Source organism: Naegleria fowleri, assembly GCF_008403515.1.
Source record: "Naegleria fowleri strain ATCC 30894 chromosome Unknown tig35, whole genome shotgun sequence".
Lineage (NCBI taxonomy): Eukaryota > Heterolobosea > Eutetramitea > Acrasida > Naegleriidae > Naegleria > Naegleria fowleri.
Window position 1 is genome coordinate 207977 of NW_025407967.1, and position 19158 is coordinate 227134.

General features: G+C 37.1%; 9 protein-coding genes across 9 annotated transcripts; 7 read left to right on the forward strand and 2 right to left on the reverse strand.

Annotated features, from left to right (window-relative positions):
* Positions 1 to 95: 95 nt before the first annotated feature.
* FDP41_003748 (uncharacterized protein) lies at positions 96 to 347 on the forward strand (the record flags this gene model as incomplete). The annotated part of the gene is made up of 1 exon (XM_044707086.1): positions 96 to 347. One exon carries the CDS (start codon positions 96 to 98, stop codon positions 345 to 347), a length of 252 nt encoding a protein of 83 aa, XP_044561808.1.
* A 165-nt stretch (positions 348 to 512) lies between these two features.
* Positions 513 to 2315, reverse strand: FDP41_003749 (uncharacterized protein; the record flags this gene model as incomplete). The annotated part of the gene is made up of 3 exons (XM_044707087.1): positions 513 to 992; positions 1090 to 1594; positions 1666 to 2315. 3 exons carry the CDS (start codon positions 2313 to 2315, stop codon positions 513 to 515), a joined length of 1635 nt encoding a protein of 544 aa, XP_044561809.1.
* Positions 2316 to 2838: 523 nt separating this feature from the next.
* FDP41_003750 (uncharacterized protein) lies at positions 2839 to 6281 on the forward strand (the record flags this gene model as incomplete). The annotated part of the gene is made up of 2 exons (XM_044707089.1): positions 2839 to 4667; positions 4715 to 6281. The coding sequence occupies 2 exons, from the start codon at positions 2839 to 2841 to the stop codon at positions 6279 to 6281; spliced, it is 3396 nt and encodes a 1131-aa protein (XP_044561810.1).
* A 201-nt stretch (positions 6282 to 6482) lies between these two features.
* Positions 6483 to 8813, forward strand: FDP41_003751 (uncharacterized protein; the record flags this gene model as incomplete). The annotated part of the gene is made up of 1 exon (XM_044707090.1): positions 6483 to 8813. The coding sequence occupies one exon, from the start codon at positions 6483 to 6485 to the stop codon at positions 8811 to 8813; it is 2331 nt and encodes a 776-aa protein (XP_044561811.1).
* Positions 8814 to 9012: 199 nt separating this feature from the next.
* Positions 9013 to 11328, forward strand: FDP41_003752 (uncharacterized protein; the record flags this gene model as incomplete). The annotated part of the gene is made up of 3 exons (XM_044707091.1): positions 9013 to 9863; positions 9990 to 10069; positions 10250 to 11328. The coding sequence occupies 3 exons, from the start codon at positions 9013 to 9015 to the stop codon at positions 11326 to 11328; spliced, it is 2010 nt and encodes a 669-aa protein (XP_044561812.1).
* A 379-nt stretch (positions 11329 to 11707) lies between these two features.
* Positions 11708 to 13596, forward strand: FDP41_003753 (uncharacterized protein; the record flags this gene model as incomplete). The annotated part of the gene is made up of 3 exons (XM_044707092.1): positions 11708 to 12630; positions 12825 to 13255; positions 13400 to 13596. 3 exons carry the CDS (start codon positions 11708 to 11710, stop codon positions 13594 to 13596), a joined length of 1551 nt encoding a protein of 516 aa, XP_044561813.1.
* Positions 13597 to 13691: 95 nt separating this feature from the next.
* Positions 13692 to 15215, forward strand: FDP41_003754 (uncharacterized protein; the record flags this gene model as incomplete). The annotated part of the gene is made up of 1 exon (XM_044707093.1): positions 13692 to 15215. The coding sequence occupies one exon, from the start codon at positions 13692 to 13694 to the stop codon at positions 15213 to 15215; it is 1524 nt and encodes a 507-aa protein (XP_044561814.1).
* Positions 15216 to 15517: 302 nt separating this feature from the next.
* Positions 15518 to 16654, forward strand: FDP41_003755 (uncharacterized protein; the record flags this gene model as incomplete). Its single annotated transcript, XM_044707094.1, has 1 exon — positions 15518 to 16654. One exon carries the CDS (start codon positions 15518 to 15520, stop codon positions 16652 to 16654), a length of 1137 nt encoding a protein of 378 aa, XP_044561815.1.
* A 1129-nt stretch (positions 16655 to 17783) lies between these two features.
* Positions 17784 to 19100, reverse strand: FDP41_003756 (uncharacterized protein; the record flags this gene model as incomplete). Its single annotated transcript, XM_044707095.1, has 1 exon — positions 17784 to 19100. One exon carries the CDS (start codon positions 19098 to 19100, stop codon positions 17784 to 17786), a length of 1317 nt encoding a protein of 438 aa, XP_044561816.1.
* Positions 19101 to 19158: the final 58 nt, after the last annotated feature.

Genomic DNA, 19158 nt, shown 5'->3' on the forward strand with positions numbered 1-19158 from the left:
CAATTCCGATATGGTTGATGGTTGTGAGTGGTGTGAGTTTTGCGTGTGCACAATATTCACTCTTTTCTCATGCTTTGGCTTTTTTGATTGTTTTCATGTTTTTGAATGCTGCTTGTTTGGGATTTATCTGTTATGAAATGTATGTGATCAATTCGACCACTTTAGGAGTTTTGTTTAGTTTTTTGGCAATAGGTCAATTGAAGGCCATTGAAATTTGGGGTTTGTTTTGGTTGGAGATGAAACAAGAAAAGGAACAAGCAAAAGATGTTGGTTTTGGTATCAATAGTGGAGAAATTGATCCTCAGGATCAACATCAGATATTGGAAGATGAAGAGGAGAAGATTTAAATCGAGTGGTCATCCGTCATGCATGACGAAATGTTTTCATCTTTTCACAAATTTGTTGCTTGTGTGATCAGAAGTACTTTAAATTTCAAATAGTTTGATCATATTATTTTGATAGTAATTATTCTTCTCCTTCATTTTGTTTTTGTGTTATGTATAGCGGCACTATTAATCCTCAATTTCGTCGTCATCTTCCTCTTCAATGATTTCTCGAATTGACTTGGCGATTTGAGTATTCTTTCTAGACTCAGCCAAGCTCATCTTGTAAGTCCTGTTTTTATCAATACTTAGCTCATTTTCATGCAAGAATTTCAAGCTATTGTCAGTCTTAAATATTTGTAAAATGTTGTATCTCAGTAATTCGTTGAATATCATTGGAATTACAGTGAACCTAGCTCTTTTCCAGAGCAGTAAAAAGGCAACTGTTTCGAAAAATCGAATTGAAGCGTACATAATGTTGAAAGATGTTGGAGTGAAATCAATGAGGCTTTTCCAAAAAGACGGTTGCTGTTGCAGGTCTTGGGTGGTGTAGAAGTTTTCAACTTTGCGAGAGTATTGTTGTGTGTGCAATATGGAAATCATCATATCTGCGATTGCAGGGACAGCACCAGCAAGAACTGCCCACCATCGAATATGATTTAAAAAGATCTAATTGTTTCATAACACGATGCATGTGTGTAATACGTTTTCAGAGTCAGAACTCTCGTGTTAAGTAAAGGTTATTCCGGATGTAGTGACTACTTACAGCTGGAGCATTGGCTCTCTTTTTCCATGAGTTTACACAGTACATGACAGAAGAAAATATTTCCACGGGAAGTAGTCCTAAACGTACGTCAATGTCATTCGACTGGATATTGTGATCGGATAGCTGCAACTTGAAAGTTTTACTTTTCCTTAAACCTTCAATATAGTTCTGAATATTAGAAATATCGACTCCACTTTTTGATGAGAATGTCCTCAAATATTCATCTATTTTAACTTGATCTCCTTCAAAGAAGTCACACAAAATTTTGGATCCAATTTCTTGAAAATTGTCTGTGTCGTCCTTCAACAAAATATCAAGCGCATTGAGCAAATTCTGAGGACACTCCTCCTTGAGAATTCTCTTTCCAGAAGGAGATGACAAGATTTTCTCAAATATTACTAGACTCATTTCTTTAGTAAGAGGAATCTTACTGGTTGCAGCGATAGTCGATAAAAAGTCTCGTTTCCAGGCAAAACGATTAATAAAATGTTCATAATTCATGAGACTTATCACCGTGGCAAGTGTATCTTTTTGATTTCAATGTTAAGGTCATCACAATTGAGTTTATCCACTAACTTGTCAATATTAACATTCCTCAATGAGGGAAAGGCTCCAAAATTGTCAGCATACACTTGCATCACTCGCAGAGTAGCGATTGCAGATTTCTGTGTCTTTGTCTCTTGCTCAAATAACTGTTCTACTTGTTGTTTAAAATAGTACACATAGCGTACGTATAACATGACAATGATGGATGCAATAGCAACAAATGCAGCCCAATAATAATTTTTTGGTTTTTTCATCATTTCATTCAAAAAGAAGGGACTCAGTTGGATAGATGTTTTCGGAAAGTATGCAAGAGTTTTTTCCTCTAAAGCCTCTATTTTGTTTCTCAAATTATATACTTGTGTGATGAATGATGGTGATGAAGAGGATGATGATGTAGAGGATGGTATGATTGGGGAGGCTTCAAGGTTATTCTTTCCTTCCAATGATGAAGAAGGCATCCATTTGTTTTTTCCATCCATATGATTCTTCTCTTCACCACTCACATTCTCCTTGCTTGCAAATCTCTTCATCGTGATACTGCCAATCTCCATCATGACATGATGATTATTCCCAGTCCAATTTATCATCATCGGAATGGTTCTCTTGTTGTAAATTGCACATTCCAGCACGGGCCCATAATGTCGAGACCCATAACCACCTCTTCCGAAGCAACGAAACATTTTTTTGTGGGTTCTCTCTCTCGAATGAAGGCTTCTCCGAACCAAAAGCAAGAGAGAGTGTAGAATTGAATGAAATGAGTGAAGACAAGCACAGTATTCTCGGGATCAAACGATTCATGAACTGATCTGGATCACCGTAAAAGGATGCATGGATCCGAATTAAAATCTCTTTCAAAAAAAATGTTTCCATTCCATCGAGGAAAAAAAAATAACACAACACCTCCGCTAGGTGTTCACCTTGAGCACCCTTTATCACCACCCAAAGAACCATCTCCGAATCATTAAACTTAAATTTAAAACTTATCTCTCCCTCTCTACGAAGTACTGTACTGATTTGGTACCGTACAACTACCACCGGTTATAAGTACTGAGATTGTTACCGTTGTGATCAAACTGTAATCAAGACCCTATTACGATGGCAGTTATTAAGATCAAAGCGCTATTGACTGAATGGTATTTAATCAGACTAACAAGATCAGATTCGTTATACAAATTAAAAAAAAAGAAGAATAATTCAATTAGGATGCCCAGCAAGATCGGTAAAACAAGACCCAACCATGGATCCAATCATGGACCCAAGCACTCTAGCTCACTTCAATCATTAAACGACTACATTGCTTCTGCTAGTTCATCTGTAGATAATGAGCCCAATTTGACAAATAATCTCAACCCTACTCACAATTGCTCTACTAGTGTTGACACTAGATTGTACCCAACTATTGATCCAATAGCTGATGAAGAATTGGCCGCTAAAACTAATAGTATGAGCATGAGTAACCAAGACAACATTGAATTGTTGGATAATGAGCTGACTAATAACCTCAACATACAAGACATGTCAGTTGATGAAATTGTTGGTAAAACTTTTCTCAAACACAATAATGCTAAACTAGATACAAACAGAACTCTTCTTGACACTGATCAGATTTTAGAAATTGTATCTGTTATTGCTAGCCCACACAACCCTATGACCTTAAATTTCCAACATGTTGTAAAAGCCACTCTCAGAATACTCTCTGATGACATTAAATACGAAATCACCACAGAAAGAAAGGCTTTTAAAAACCATAAAGACAGAAAACATGTTTGGGAGTTATGGAAGGAAAGAATGAAGAATATTAACAAACTATTATCTGAGAACAAGAAAAGTAGTAATGTCCAACAAGACAATGAAGAATTCAACATCAATGACATAGCAGTGAAGGAAATCACTCCTCCCAGATATATTGCTGTTAGATATAGCAAAATATTTGAAGAGAATGAGGTAATTGAATTAATTAAGGACAAACTTAGTGGCAAATATGTCACCATCAATCCGATTATTAAGCTCAATAATACCATAATTGTCACTATTGAAGATTGCGCTCAAGTAGAACAGGCAGTTGAAACATTACGTACAAAATTTAAAGAAGTCAATATCACTTCATCATGTGAAAACGACACCAACAAAATTATACGTGTCCATAATATTCCAATAGGAGAACTATGGAAAACTACAGTCAAGGCAGATTGGAGGAATGCTATTGAAAGCGATACTGGTGAACCCATTGTTGAAATTGCTACAGCTAGAATTGGTAAAGAAATGGCAGCAGTGATCACTGTCAAAAGTATGAAAGCCAGAAATAATCTATGTAAGGCAAAAACATATGATATCACTATTCCTAGAACAGAGGAAACAGTCACTATGAAAATCGACATACCATTCAACTATGCAATGGATGTACAATACTCTGACATCATTGGTAGATGGCCTGAAAGAAATGATTTGATTAGAGCTAGAATACAAACGGAATCCTCTCTTGCCAGAAAATACAATAATGACCAACCTGTATCCATACTTATCATCAATCAAGAGAAGAGAATATGTTTGATTAGACTCAACAATCTATCTAATGCCATCAGATTGGTAAACCATGCTGCATATGGAATGAATGAATGGACATTGGATTTTGCTCTCAATTATCCAATGCTAGAAGATTTCCTGGAAAAGAAACCTGATACAGTTCACAAAATTTCACAAAATTTAGGCAGATCTTCTAAAATTGCAGCGAAAGACGTTTCCTTTACTCTTGAAAAAGTGCAACAAGATCACCTAAAAGAAATCAAGAGAATTGAAGCTTCTATGGATAAAAGAATTGCAGAACTTGAGGCAAGACAGAATCAGAAATTGGCTATGGGATTTAAGGAAATGGCTAATATTATCAGAGCAAATAATGAAGAATTAATGATTACCAATAGAATTGCTACTCTAACATTTCTGTCTGGTTGTACAAAAGATAATACCAAGAGGAAGATATATCAAGAGGAAATTGATGAGTGTCACAAAAAGCTAAAACTACTTGATTCACTTCAGTAGCTCCAGAATTATCTATTCTAACCCTCAACATTAATGGTCTCAGAGCAGAACCATTATCAGCCCTAAGAGGCTACCTCAACTCAATCACTCCTGATATAATCATGCTCCAGGAAGTTAAAAGCGTCTACATTGGTCCAGATTTTCCCTCTATATATTATTCTTCATTTACATATTATCACAATCCAAGAGATTCCTGTGGTGTATCTATTTGCCTCAACAAAAGCACTTTCAAAGATATTGAAGAAATCATCTTAGATCCGATCATTAAGAATAACGCGCGAATTATTGGCGTGAAATGTAAAATCAATTCAATTAATACTCTAGTAATTTCTGCGTACTTTCCAAATCAACCAGCTGACAGATGTGAATTCACATATATTCTTGACAACCTAATTGAAAAATATCCTAACTACAAAATCATTATTGGAGGTGATTACAATGCGATTTTATCCGAGAATCACTCCTCAAACGAATCTAGAAGAACTGATCAAAACATACTAGATCTTATTAACAAGAGAAATCTTAATTACTATCCTTTCCCTCATTTATCATGGCACCTTCATTATACTATTAACAAACAATCCAAGTCTATAATAGATTACATATCCACAGATTTTCCAATTGCATCTGGAGAAGTACTGAATGCCAACTTCATATCAGATCACAAAATGGTTAAAATTCTACTTGACCTCTCATGTCAACGAACACCTTTGTTAATTCGGAAGAAGCGTAACTTTCAAGATCCCAAAAATAAGAAAGAAGTGCTGGCCATTAGCAAAGAATGTGTATCTCAAGTTAAGAATTTAGAATCTGATAACGACAAATGGCTTTTCATTTGTGATAAACTAGGCGACAAATTTGTGGAGGTCAATCCACCTAAACTTGATCCTAAAATCTACAAATATAATAAGCAATATAAGAAGCTCATGTTAATACTTGATAGAAATGAGCACGGATATCCTTGTGACAAACTTTTGACCACTATTGGTAAAACTTTAGAACAGGTTCCAAAATGTCTTGCAAGTGTCAAAGAGAAAATCAAGAACCATATCAAATGGAGCCATGATAAGGCTTTGAACAGAAAGATGAAATGGTGGGAACAAAACTATGCAACCAACTCTAAACATCTGAGAAAGAAAATTTACAAAACGTCATCACCACCATACAAATTATCTATCGAAGGAACTGAAATTAGTGACCCCAATGAAGTTGCCAATGTGATCAAGGACAAATATCAACAAAACCTCAACTTTAGAGGAAGAAATCATCAAATTGACATTACCAAGTTTTTCAAGTACAAACATCCATTAATTGATAATTGCAATGACAAAATACTCGGTAGAATTACCACGGAAGAGAAAGAATGGATAATTCAGAATTTGAAATCCACAGCACCCAATGAACTAGGTTTAAGACAAAAACTATCAAATACATGTGTAAGGAATTACAGGAGGAAATTTTTCAAATTATTGAAAATATCATCACAACTGGATTTACTCCTGAATCTATGCAAAGTGTCAGCATTCTCCCAATTCACAAAAAGAATAAGGACCACTCAAACCCTGCTAACTATAGACCTATTGCCCTTATGGACTCAGGACTTAAAATAGCTACTAAATTAATCACCAAAAGATTGAAGGAAGTGTTAAAGGGAAGATTATCATTAGCTCAATTTGGTGGTGAAGACGGCAGAGAAACTATTCACAGAGTCCTTTCAATTTACAATATGATTGCTTGGGCAAAAAGGACAAGAAACCTTTTTATGGTTTGGCTGTTGACATCAAAAAGCTTATGACTCATTACCGAGAATTATGCTTCGTGATGGACTGCTATTCTTAGGGATTGATGAAATTACTGCTGATGGAATTCTGGAAATATTAGGTGAATCTACGACAAAGTTTGTTATACCTAATGGTAAATCTGAATGTTTCAATGTGAAAGATGGATTGAAACAAGGCGACACCTTCTCTCCCCTTGCATTCAAAATTGCGCTTGAGCCTCTCTTACAATTTTTAGAAATAACATATAATGGTGCTAGTGTTGCAAATTATTGGAACATTAGTACAGGCGCATGGATTGATGATTTGAACTCATTTTCCAACGAACTACCTGAAATTGAAAATTCTTTGCATGACATTGAAACCTATCTTCATGGCTATCACATGGAATTAGACCATTCCAAAACTAACCTCTTCTCTGATAAGGAATGTAGTATCAAGACATTATCTGGAAGTACGATCAAAAGTAATGATTCTATTATTATACTTGGTAATAATATTACCAATAATACTGAGGAACAAAAGAAATACACTACTTCAATTATTGAAGAAGTTAAAAGAAGAACTAACTCTATTGGCTGGAATTTTCCAATACAGAACATTGTCAAAATTATCAACACAGACATTGTTCCGTATGCACTGTACCACCTAATTCCTCTTGCTAATGACCATCTAGAGAAACAAATTGATAAATTCTTTCGCAACTTTATATGTGAAAGATTAAGAACCAAGAGAAAATTAGCTCTCGAGTGGTTTTATACTCATCAAGACAAAGGTGGACTTGGATTAATTTCTGTTCAAGAAATGAGTTACTCGGACCTAATGTGTAAAGTCAGAAAGTTCCTTGAACAATATGATATTTGTCTTGGATCTTCTACAAGATTCCTTTGTGAACGAATCAAACAGGAGCATGGTTTTGACATCCTCAATGATCCAATCCCTACTTGGTATAAACCAGACCCATGGATTCCTCAATATCTCAAGAGAATAATTTTCATGAACAAATCTTCCAATATTAGATTGTGGCATTCGAGTGACCAATGGCATGAAAAAACTCTCATCCCTTATGGAAAATTCCCTAAAGGTTTAAGACAATTCCTGCTCTATAAAGATTGGAACAGATTAAGTATGTGGGTTCCTGACCCTAAAAATTTACAAGTGAAATTACATAATGACATCAAACATTCCAATCATGTCACCCAAATTCGCAACATTCTCAATAGCATGGATTTTGGAAAAATCAAAGACGAAAGCAAATACTACAAATATGTTGGTAACAACACATCCATGTCAAACCTCTTGAACAAAGCTACACTAATTGGTACTGACGGATCGTGTAACAATAATATTGCTGGATACGGTATTGTAACTGATCAGAATGTTTCCATCTCAAGTCACACCTTAGGACAAGGAACTTCCTACAACAGTGAAGTTCAAGCGCTCCACACAGTTGTTAGATTGCTAGATAACAACACTCCTAGAACAATAGTCATAGATGCGAAAAGTATTTATGACCAACTTTTCCAATTCAGAAAATCTAGAGATCCTTATGTTGAAGAAATTCGTAATTATTTAAAAGTGAAGGATCAGATCAAAATTATGCATGTTAATAGTCATACAGGTAAACAAGATATCTATAGCCGCATAAATGAATCAGCAGATAGGGCTGCTAAGAAAGGTGCTGATTGTAACAATATTCTTACTAATATTCCATCCAATAATTGGTATATTATTATCAACAATGTATTATACACTCAAAACACTAGACAAACAATGTACAAACTTCTATTTCAACGCTTCCACAAAAGAACATATACGCCAAAGAACCTTCCTCCCAAGAACAGAAAGTTCACCAACATTTACCCCTCAATAGGAATCGGTTTCAGAACCTTAAATCTAATATTTAAAATTAGAGTGAACGTGATGAAGACTTTGGAAAATTTAAACAAGATATCCAAGACGAACTTGCTATGTCCTTGCTGTAGTAGAGAGACAATGCAACACATTATTTTCGAATGTAAATACTATAGTGATATAAGAAAAGAAATGTTTAGAAATTTATATAATATCTCAATATATGCAAAGAATAACGAGAAGTTCTCCAAACGACTATTGTACCTCATCAAGACTAAACAAGATATCCATAGCCTAACAGGTGCTAAAGTTGGATTGGGTAAGAAATGGGACAAAGTATTTACTAAGGAAGCTTATCGATCTATTACTAAAATGTGGATGAAACGAAATCATTTTTTCATGGAAGAATTGAAACTCACCTGGAATGAATTTGAACAACAATACGATTTTAATCCCAATTTCATTGATTTGAACAAGTTTAAACTATACATGAAATACCCACGACCATGAATAATAATTGAAATTTACAACAATATTTGAAATTTACACTAACCTTGATGACAAACAATAATTGAAATTTACAACAATAATTACACTAACTTTGATGACATGAACCACCTTTAACTGTACTAATTGCACACACAGCCATGAATAACGTTTGAATTTTCGAACAAATAAACGAATGGACAGTGATAAAAAAAAAAAAAAAATGTTTCCATTCCATTGTTGTTGGTGGTCGTGCGTGGTGTCATCCTCTTCTGAAATTTCACATCCAACAACAAAATGGCTCATTCCTCCATGCATCACAGAAAGATGCAAGCCATCGGTGGATGCTAGCCAAACATTGCTGTTCCTATTGCTTCTTCTTTTTATCATGTTATTGGGTTCCAGTTCAATCGTTGGTCTTGAATTGCAATTTCAGAAACAGACAACACTTTCCACCACAACCACGATCCATCATTCTCAACACCACCATGTTGAAAAGCAATCATCATATCAAACACAGTTCAACTTTTCCATTCCAGTCCACTCTCCTCCGGCCAATCTTTTCACTCTTGTAACATTCCCGAATCTTTCAGAAAAGACAAAATTTGATCTAGTTCTGGAAAAGACACCATACGGAACAGACTCACTTACACTCGAAGAGAAAGTGTTCAATAATGCACAGTTTGCCTTTGCAGGTCAAGATAATCGAGGTTGCCATCAATCGAGTGGAAATTATTCCATTTGGAGAACAGAAACAATTGATTCTCATCAAACCATTGAATTCTTAATGAAAACAATGCCTAATCAATTAACAGGCAAAGTATTCAGTTATGGAGCGAGTGCAGATGCCATCAGTTCCTATTTTCTGCCTCGTGTGAAATCTCCATATTTGGCGGGACAATGTTTGGTCGTAGGAACAGCCAATGTTCATAAATTTATCTATCAAAATGGTGCTTTTCGTCAACAGGACCTTTCGGTGTGGTTAGAGCGATTAGCGCATCAACCACAAAGTTTGCCCATTATTATTGAGCATGAAGGGATGAGTGAATTTTGGGAGAGTAATACTTTACGAAGGTGAGTATAACAATGTCCATCAGAACCAAACTGAAAAAAGAACTCATTCAAATATTTTCGTATGATAATTCTTGTGGATGATGTATGGTTATGATGAATTGAATTTTAATGAATTTGGAGATGAAGCGGAGAGAATGTCACGTTTCCATCACTTCACATAGCTGGATGGAATGATTTGTTTTTAGATGGAACATTGAATGCATTTAGTAAGTACAGTTATTCAAGACTAGAGCAACTCGAGAACGGTCTCTTTAACAAAATTCTGCTTTCCTGCCCTTTTAAATTTTTTATATGCTTTATAATGCTGTTTAAATGATTTTATTAAATGCTCTTCATATAAATGTTGACAACATGGTAATGAATTTCTAACACCACACTCTTAAAAGAAATGTACAGACAATATCGACCTCATGACACCTATCTCATCATTGTTCCCACTGGTCATTGTCAAAAATCAGAAATTTCCTATCCAGAACAAGAACTCTTGCTACATCCAGAACTCTTGTGTCCCTATCTCTTCAAATATTCCTCACTTCCCTTCATTGATAAGATCACTCTCTACATGATGGGTCCCAATAGTGAACCCTCTTCGTATGCAAACGGAAATTACTATGTCACTCTTCCCGATTTCCCAGAGACTGAACCCTTACGATTGTATTTGACCTCCTCTCGAACTCTTTCTCCACATCCATTCACTTCATCACCTCTGACCAATCTCACCTTTGTGTACGATCCAAGAAATCCCACTCCAACCATTGGTGGTAATAATCTTTTCGTTCCAACCTGTGGTCCCTACGATCAGAGAACGAATGAGAATCGTCCCGATAATATCATTTTCACTTCGGAACCCTTCACACGAGAAACCATGTTGGTCGGGAGTATGAAACTTTCATTAAGGGTCTCTTCGAATTGTACCGATACGGATTTTGTGGTTCGCCTCTCGGATGTGTATCCAGAACCTGATGGAAGATCCATGTTGTTGAGTGATTCCATACAGAGAATGCGATGGAGACATGGAGGTTCGGAGAAGCACTTGATGACTCCAAATGAAATCTACGAGTTGGAAATTGAGTTGTGGCCCACCGCTTACATCTTTCATGAGAGACATCGAATTCGAGTGGCCATTACGAGTTCAAATTATCCTCGTTTTTCAGTGAATCCCAATAATGGTTTGGATTTGAAACATGATCCTAACATTAAAAGCAGCAGCATGATACAAAATGATGATGGAAAGGAAATCAAGGAATGGCCTCTCATCACTGCTTTGAATACCTTGCATTTGGATGGTCAAACCTCCTTCTTGACTCTTCCTCGAGTGAAAGACATGAATTTGATCAAGCAAGCTCGTCATCGATTTGAGAACATTCACAAACCCAAGCTTTTACAAGCCTTGTTGTTGAACCACAACCTCAGTCGTAGTGGTAGTAGCAGTAATAGTAGTGGCAGTACCAGTGATCACCCCTAATGATCCATAAACGAACTTTTGTGAATATCCTTCGAGCATTGGGTTGAGATTTCTTGGCCACAACGATCGATGACAGAAAAGGCAGAAACAAAAATATGAACTTTTTGGGAGAGAGGCCTTTTCTGTCATCGATCGTTGTGAAAGGAAGAAGAGATGACGATGGCACACTGAAAGCAAGAAAAAAATCACCAATTCGCCCATCCTCATCACATCCGATTGGCCGCTACTCTATTTTGATCTTTCTCTCGATTGATTGTATTGTGCAGTTTTCTTTTGTAATATATATATTAGATCGCATTGTTGTTGAATATATTTAGTCCGACTTGAATTTCTTATCTTTGTCTCTTTATAAATCCGAAAACAAATTGAAGAAGAAAACATGGAATCAACATCCTCTGCTTCGACGTCATCCACACCGGTCAACGATCAACAGGCCAATCATTTAAAACCAATTATAAGAGAGAAGGGATTAGGTGTCTTGTCAGTCATTCCCGACATTGGTATTATTGAATTGATGATTCCATATTTGAGCAAGGCTGAAATTTGTCAACTAGCACTTGTCTCAAAAACATTTCTTGTGTTGAGTGAAGATGACAAGTTGTGGAGACTCTTTGTGTTAAATGAATTTGAAGGCAACTTTTGGTATCAGTTTTGTTGGAAATATACCTACATTCACACATGGTATGCAAAACATCGACCAAACACACCATGTCCTTACACGGGATATACGTCCACTCTTTATACACGATGGTCTAAAAGTGGTTATGACATGAACCAATTTGAAATTCCCTTTTCACACATTCAAAGAATTGCAGCCGATAGTATTACCTACGAAGAATTTGTAGAACGATATGCCAAATATCAAGTACCAGTCATCATAACTGGAGCTCTCAATTCATGGAAGGCAATGGAAAATTGGAAGTTTGATAATTTCTTGGAAAAGTATGGAGAAGTAGAATTCAAGACCGATCAAGCAGTGTCACACTTGTATCCTCATTATTCTGAACTTTATCAGCAATATTTACAAGACAAGAAGGATGGAAAGGATCTCAGCAAATATGACAATGAAAGAAGACAGGGAAATATTAAGATCAAATTTAGAAATTACTATCATTACATGCATAACAATAAGGATGAAAATCCAATTTATATTTTTGACTCCAAGTTTGGAGAACGTGACAAGAGACTTATTGAGGAATATGAAGTTCCTCAATTTTTCAAAGAGGATTTCTTTGAACAATGCCTCGATGAAGAGGATCGACCACTCTTCAGATGGATTGTAATTGGTCCTGCAAGAAGTGGGTACGTAGTTATATGTATGATTATTATTCATGAAGGTGTAACATGTTGCTCGCTCATTGTGAAACAAATCGTTCTCGAATTTCGTTGCCTGTTCATGCCAAATGTTACCACCCTTTTTTTCCTTTAATCTGTCCTTGTTTCCAAATATTGTGTTACGTTTTGAATGAATGAATGAATGAATACATGCATGATAGAACTCAATTTCACATGGATCCATATTTGACCTCAGCATGGAATGCATTAATTTGTGGAAGAAAAAGATGGCTCTTTTATCCATTAAATCATGTAAGCGAAGATTTGGAAGAAGCCATCGAAGAAATGAAACACGAAGAGCAGGAAATCATCAAAGAGAGATTAATGTTCGAGAAACAAATCAAAACACAGTTACTCCATGAAGGCAAGATTGGCAAGATTTATGACGACGAATTTGAAATTAAGGACTCTAACAAACCCATTCCAAGTTACGTGCCATGCTCTGAACCTTTAGAGTGGCTTACCGACGAGTACTATACTGCAATCAATCAAGGTAGAAGACCTTGGGAGTGTGTCCAATATCCAGGAGACCTCATCTTTGTTCCAAGTGGATGGTGGCATATGGTATTGAATTTGGATGATACCATGGCAGGTAAGTCAATGCATCGACTCAAATGTGTAGAATTTCATGTTCATCGTAATGATTCTTACAATTAATTTACCCAAATTTCATTCCATTATTCTAAAAAACTATCATTAATTGCTACATAATGATATCATTATACATGTTCTGTAGTCACTCAAAACTTTTGTGATTCCTCCAATGCTCATTTGGTCTATGCCGATGTAATTAAGAGAAATCCCAGATTGGCCAAATTATTGAGAAGAGGTTTGGCAAGAATTGGTAAAATTGATCTCATTAAGCCATACATTTCTGAGGAGGAATATCAAGATGCCATCACCAAGGCCCATGAAAAGGATCCCATGAAGTAAACATAATGATACAAGCTGCAATTTCACTGAAATTACTGTATACTGGCCAGCCCGAACACAATTTCAAATCCATAAGCGCAAACTTATCCTTAAAAATGCCATCACCCTCACCTCGGGCTTACCGACCATCCTCATCTTGGGCGTTATTGAGGCATTTGAGCCTAAAGAACCAAACCAATCAACCATCCATCACATCTTCCAAGACGATCATCCATATATATTTAATGAATTTAGCGGTGATATCAATACTCCTCCTTGCTATGAGTGTAGGCTCTAGTTTGGCACAAACCAGAACAATAACGGTTTCTACCTTTGTCGATGAAGAAAATTTGAAAGCCTCACCCGATCAGCTCGGATATTCATTAGCGTGTAATCAAGATGGTTACGTACTGGCAGCATCAGCCTATGGACGAGCATCCTATGCTGGAAATGTATTTATTTACGACAAGAATTTGAACACCTACAAAATAGACTGGAGACCCAGCAGCAGCGATAACAGTGCACAAGATGAATTCGGGCAATCGTTGGGAATGTCCTATGACACTCGTTACCTTGTGGCTGGAGCCGACTCGAACACGGTATTAGGGAAGACCAATGCCGGCTCGGCATATGTGTTTTATCGCAGTGCTCTCAACCTAAGATTCGATCAACAGGCACAGTTACAAGCCAGCGATGCCCAAGCAGAAGATTACTTTGGGTTTGCGACTGCCATCTCTGGTGACGCGAATACTGTTGCAGTAGGAGCTGTTGCCACGACACACCCTACCACTAAGGCAACCGAGTCAGGGGCAGTCTACATTTACACAAGGTCAGGAACCTCATGGCCTCAACAAGCCAAAATCATGTTGAGTGATGCCAAAGACTATGACTACTTTGGATGGACTGTTGCCTTGTCACACGACGGCAATACGTTAGTGGTAGGTGCACAAGGAGTGTCTTACGACGGTGTCAGATTTATGGATGTAAACTCTACTGATCCATCAGCACCTCTTCTCAACAATGCTGGGGCTGTATTTGTGTATACAAGATCCAACTCTCAGTGGACACTCTTGCAAGTACTAAAAGCCTCCGACGCAGCCTCATGGGATCAATATGGACGAACTGTAACCATCTCTGCAGATGCCAGACTCATCATTGTTGGAGTCATGTACAAGAATGTGAATGGTGCCACCAATGCTGGCCAAGTCTATGTTTATGAGAAGAATCAGGTGTCTGGAATGTACGAAGAAAAAGCAAAGCTTACAGCGTCTGATCCTGCCGAGTTCGACTACTTTGGAAGTTCTGTCTCGTATTCAAGTATGAACGACACCATTGTAGTGGGAGCCTATCGAAAGACCAGCGAAGACGGAACAAAAACCTACGCAGGAGCCGTCTACGTTTTCACAAATCCTGATTCCAATGGTTGGACAGAAAAAGCCAAATTGGTGGCTAGCAACGCTGAAGCTCATGATGATTTTGGTTATGCAGTGGCCTTATCTTTGAATGCTTATACTCTCTTTATTGGTGCACCAGGAAAGACCTTGAACGGTGTAGGAAACACTGGTGCTGTGTATTTCATGGATCTTACTTCAATCGTTCAAGAGTGGGGTTCTGGTGGCTCCTCAGTGATTGCAGCTTAACAGAATAATAATAAACATTTAGTATGCATCCCAGGTTGAATCTGCTGTGCCAACAACTACCACACGACCAGTACACATGCGTTTTCTTTGGTCAGCGTTGGATATTTTCAATTGATTGAATGAGCTGGACATTGTTTTGTTGAATTCTACTTGGGTTCGTTTCGGACTTCAAGTATTAAATAACCAACCTCAAGTTCAGAGAGCTTTAAATTTTGCAACACCTCTCTTTTGAATGGATACCGCAACCCTTGAAAAAAAGAACTGTGTGACTCTCATTCAAATCTCTCATTCAAATCGTCATCATGAGAATTGGATACCCCTGTTTGTGCAAAACGCTCAATCTCACCACCTCCAACACGACTCGACTCAAATCCGTCACTCCCGAAAAAATCAAACAAAAACTGGAGCACAACCTCAAACATTTGAAACAAATACTGAAATTCAATTCTGAACATCGATTGCTATTCTTTCGAATTGGAAGTGAATTTGTTCCTTTCGCCTCACATTCCAAGGTACGAGACCCCCAATTTACTGAATCCTTCAATTGGAGAGAACATTTCAAAAACGAGTTGGCTGAAATTGGACAACTCGTGAAAACCTATGGAATGCGCATCAGTATGCATCCCGATCAATTTGTCTTGCTCAATTCTCCCGATGAAGAAATCTTTGAAAAATCCTTACAAGAATTACAATATCATGCCGATCTGATGGATGCCATGCAACTCGACACGACTCACAAATTTCAAATTCATCTCGGAGGTCGTTACGATGATAAGAGAAAGAGTATGCAACGTTTTGTGGATCGTTACAACACTCGTTTGAGCACTTCCATCAAGGCTCGTTTGGTTTTGGAGAATGATGATCATATCTATAGTTTGGAAGATGTTCTATGGGTCCATGAACAATGTGGGATTCCCATTCTTTTGGATACCTTGCATCATGAATGTTTGAATACCAGTGGAGAGAGTTTGGAAAAGGCTTTCCTAAAGGCTGCAGCCACATGGAAGGCAGAACGAGATGGTCCTCCCATGATTGACTACTCGGATCAAGAGCCAAACTCCCGTGTAGGAAAACATCGAAGCTCCATTAAGGTTCAACACTTTCGGAAAATCATTTGCCAACGCTTAATGAAATGTAAAGATCCAAACAAGGATCAATGGATTGATTTTGATGTCATGTTGGAAATTAAGGATAAGGATTTGAGTGCAAAGAAAGTGTTGAGTATTTTTGAGAAGGGAATTGAAGAGAGAGAGAATTTCAAAGATAATGATTCGAATGAACAAGAAGAAGAGAGTAATGATCAGAATGAGGATCATCCTTCACAGAAAGAGGAAGATCAAGATGAAACTACTGTAACAAAGAAAAAACAAGGCAACAGTTCCTCTCAAAAACGAAAAGAACCAACTTCCAAGAAACCTGCTTCTAAGAAAAGAAAATAACATCTTGTCCTCTAATAGTTGATTAGTAATTACATTTATTTAAGGATGATCATGATTTTCTGTCATGTTTTGTTGTTCGAGTGAAACCCCTTATAAGGATGAATCACCATTTTCCATCATGTTTCATTCGAGATTGAACACCTAGAGGTTTCTATATTCACTCATGTAAATTCTCAATGCCACATAGATCAACATGGCATTCACATGAGAAAACCTGGGCGAACACACTTCCACAAAGGGTGCCTTAAACTTCTTAGAAAATTCCTCACTTTCTTCGGAAGAGATTTTTCTCTCCGCATTGTCACGTCTTCCCATCCCAGCAGAGGGAGCATCGATTAAATCCAACCAATACCAATGTGGGAGCTTTCTGCTCAGCCACACATGCCTAAGTGTTCACTCTTTGCCATCTTTTGAATCGTTTCGTATTCTTCTTTTAGCCAATGTAATGTTTTTCGATCGTTCATATCGAAACACAAGTTAATGAGATACGATGCAGGGTAGTTCCGAAGAGCAAGATTCTTTCTGGAGAATCGTTCTTCACCATCCGTGTCCCATAATTGAACAGCAAGTGCTTCCGATGAGGAATATGATCAATATTGTTCCTGTTGAGCAAGCATCTTGATCCATAATCGTTCACAACCAACCTTCCAATAGGGATTCAGATTGGCTGGAAAACCTACTTGTTGTTGGACCATGCGTGAGATCCAAAGAGTCTTTCCAACACCAAACGCTCCAGTGAGTGAAATCTTGAGTGGTTGTTGTTGTTGTTGAGCTGTCAATGAGGTTGATGGGTTCATTGATGGATGATCTTGCGAGTTTGGTTTCGTCAATGAAAACCGATTGGAAGAAGATTTCAACAACTGATCATATTGTGGTGGTCATGGAATGCGGTCGCGGAAGCAGTAGTAGTGACACACTGAGTCTCGCAGGATGTCATCTTTTTTTTACGTAAAAACCTCTTCTTTAAAATTTGTTGTATTTCAGTTCCTTCCAAATGTACATTTGTGAATGCAGTGTTACATCATGCAACACGCTCTCAAGGATTGCCTCAATATGAGACAACTATTGCCGATGAGAACAGAACATGTTCATATCAACAATCCAACAATTCTCATTCACCATAAAAACTTTACTTTCCATCAACACCACCACCACCACCAACTCCTCGATAGACATAAATTTGGTTCCATCCTCTCTCTGCCACCAATTTATAACCATGTTTGGCCATTCCTTCTACTTTCAAACCAGTTCCATGTAAACGTTCATAAATTAAATACAAGGGTCGATAACCACTTTTCATCATTTCCAATAAAATGTTGACATCTTGACCTTCTGCATCGATGGATAATAATGTGAATTTCTTTGGAAGATTACATTGAGCTGCAAAGGTTGAAAATGTCATGGTCTTGACTAGAATACCACCCTCTCTCTTTCCATCATTGGAATCTTTCAATAATTTCTCATCTTGTGGTTGAGAAGAGGGAAGATTCAATGATGATTTCTTATTCTCGACAAAGAATTGCATTCCCCAAGCGTCACTTTCATCTCGATTTCCTAACACAGCCATTCCATCTTGTGAAGTAATTGCAGCTTCGACAAATTCTATTCTCTGTTTCATTCTCACAGCTCCCTTGTCTCCAGCAAATGATTTTCTGGCTCTCTCTAAATTATATTTACATAATTTCATATTATTTGGAAAAGGTTCCACTAAAATTGCATCAAATCCCATTTTGATGAAATTAAATGAATTAGAACCACTGAGACAATCATGAGCTCCAATATCGACCACCGTGTGACGAATTTCATTCTTCCCACTACTAGTAGTAAAAGTTTCATAATTATAAAAATCTTCATTGTTGAGCATGTGACGAACGAGTGCTGTGAATTCTCCGTCGTGTGAAGTATCCATTCCTAAAAACATTTTTGGTTCATTCTTTTCGAGATCATATAAATAGACTCGATCAATGACTTGATGTAACAAATGTTTTAAAATTCCCTTTCGAACGAGTTGTGTGACAAGAAAATCAGGAGCAGAATTGATGAGCCAATTTCTTGTCACAACAAATGTCAAATAGCCAAAAATGGTAAAGGCAATAAAAACACCAAGAATTGTCACACAAAGTATTTTACAAAATGGAAAGTTTGAATCTCGGAAGATTAAACCCGTAGATTCAGTTTTGCTTGAATCTGGCTTTAGACATCCATAATTTGCCAACACTCTTCTCGCCACAAGTTTAAATCGTTGAAAATACGAAGTGCCACCCAAATTGACATTTGGCATGATTGGTTCTTTACTGTCAAAACAAGTCTCTCTGTGAGCATCACGCTCCGAAAGATCAATTCCATTCTCCTCATCCTCACCATGACCGTCATTACTCAATTTTGTATTCAGAGATGATGACAAGTTATTGGTTGAAATATTTGTTGCATTCCGTTGAGTGAGCATTTTGTAAATAATTTGAAAAATTGATAATTTGATGAAGAGAATCAACAAGACGAATGTG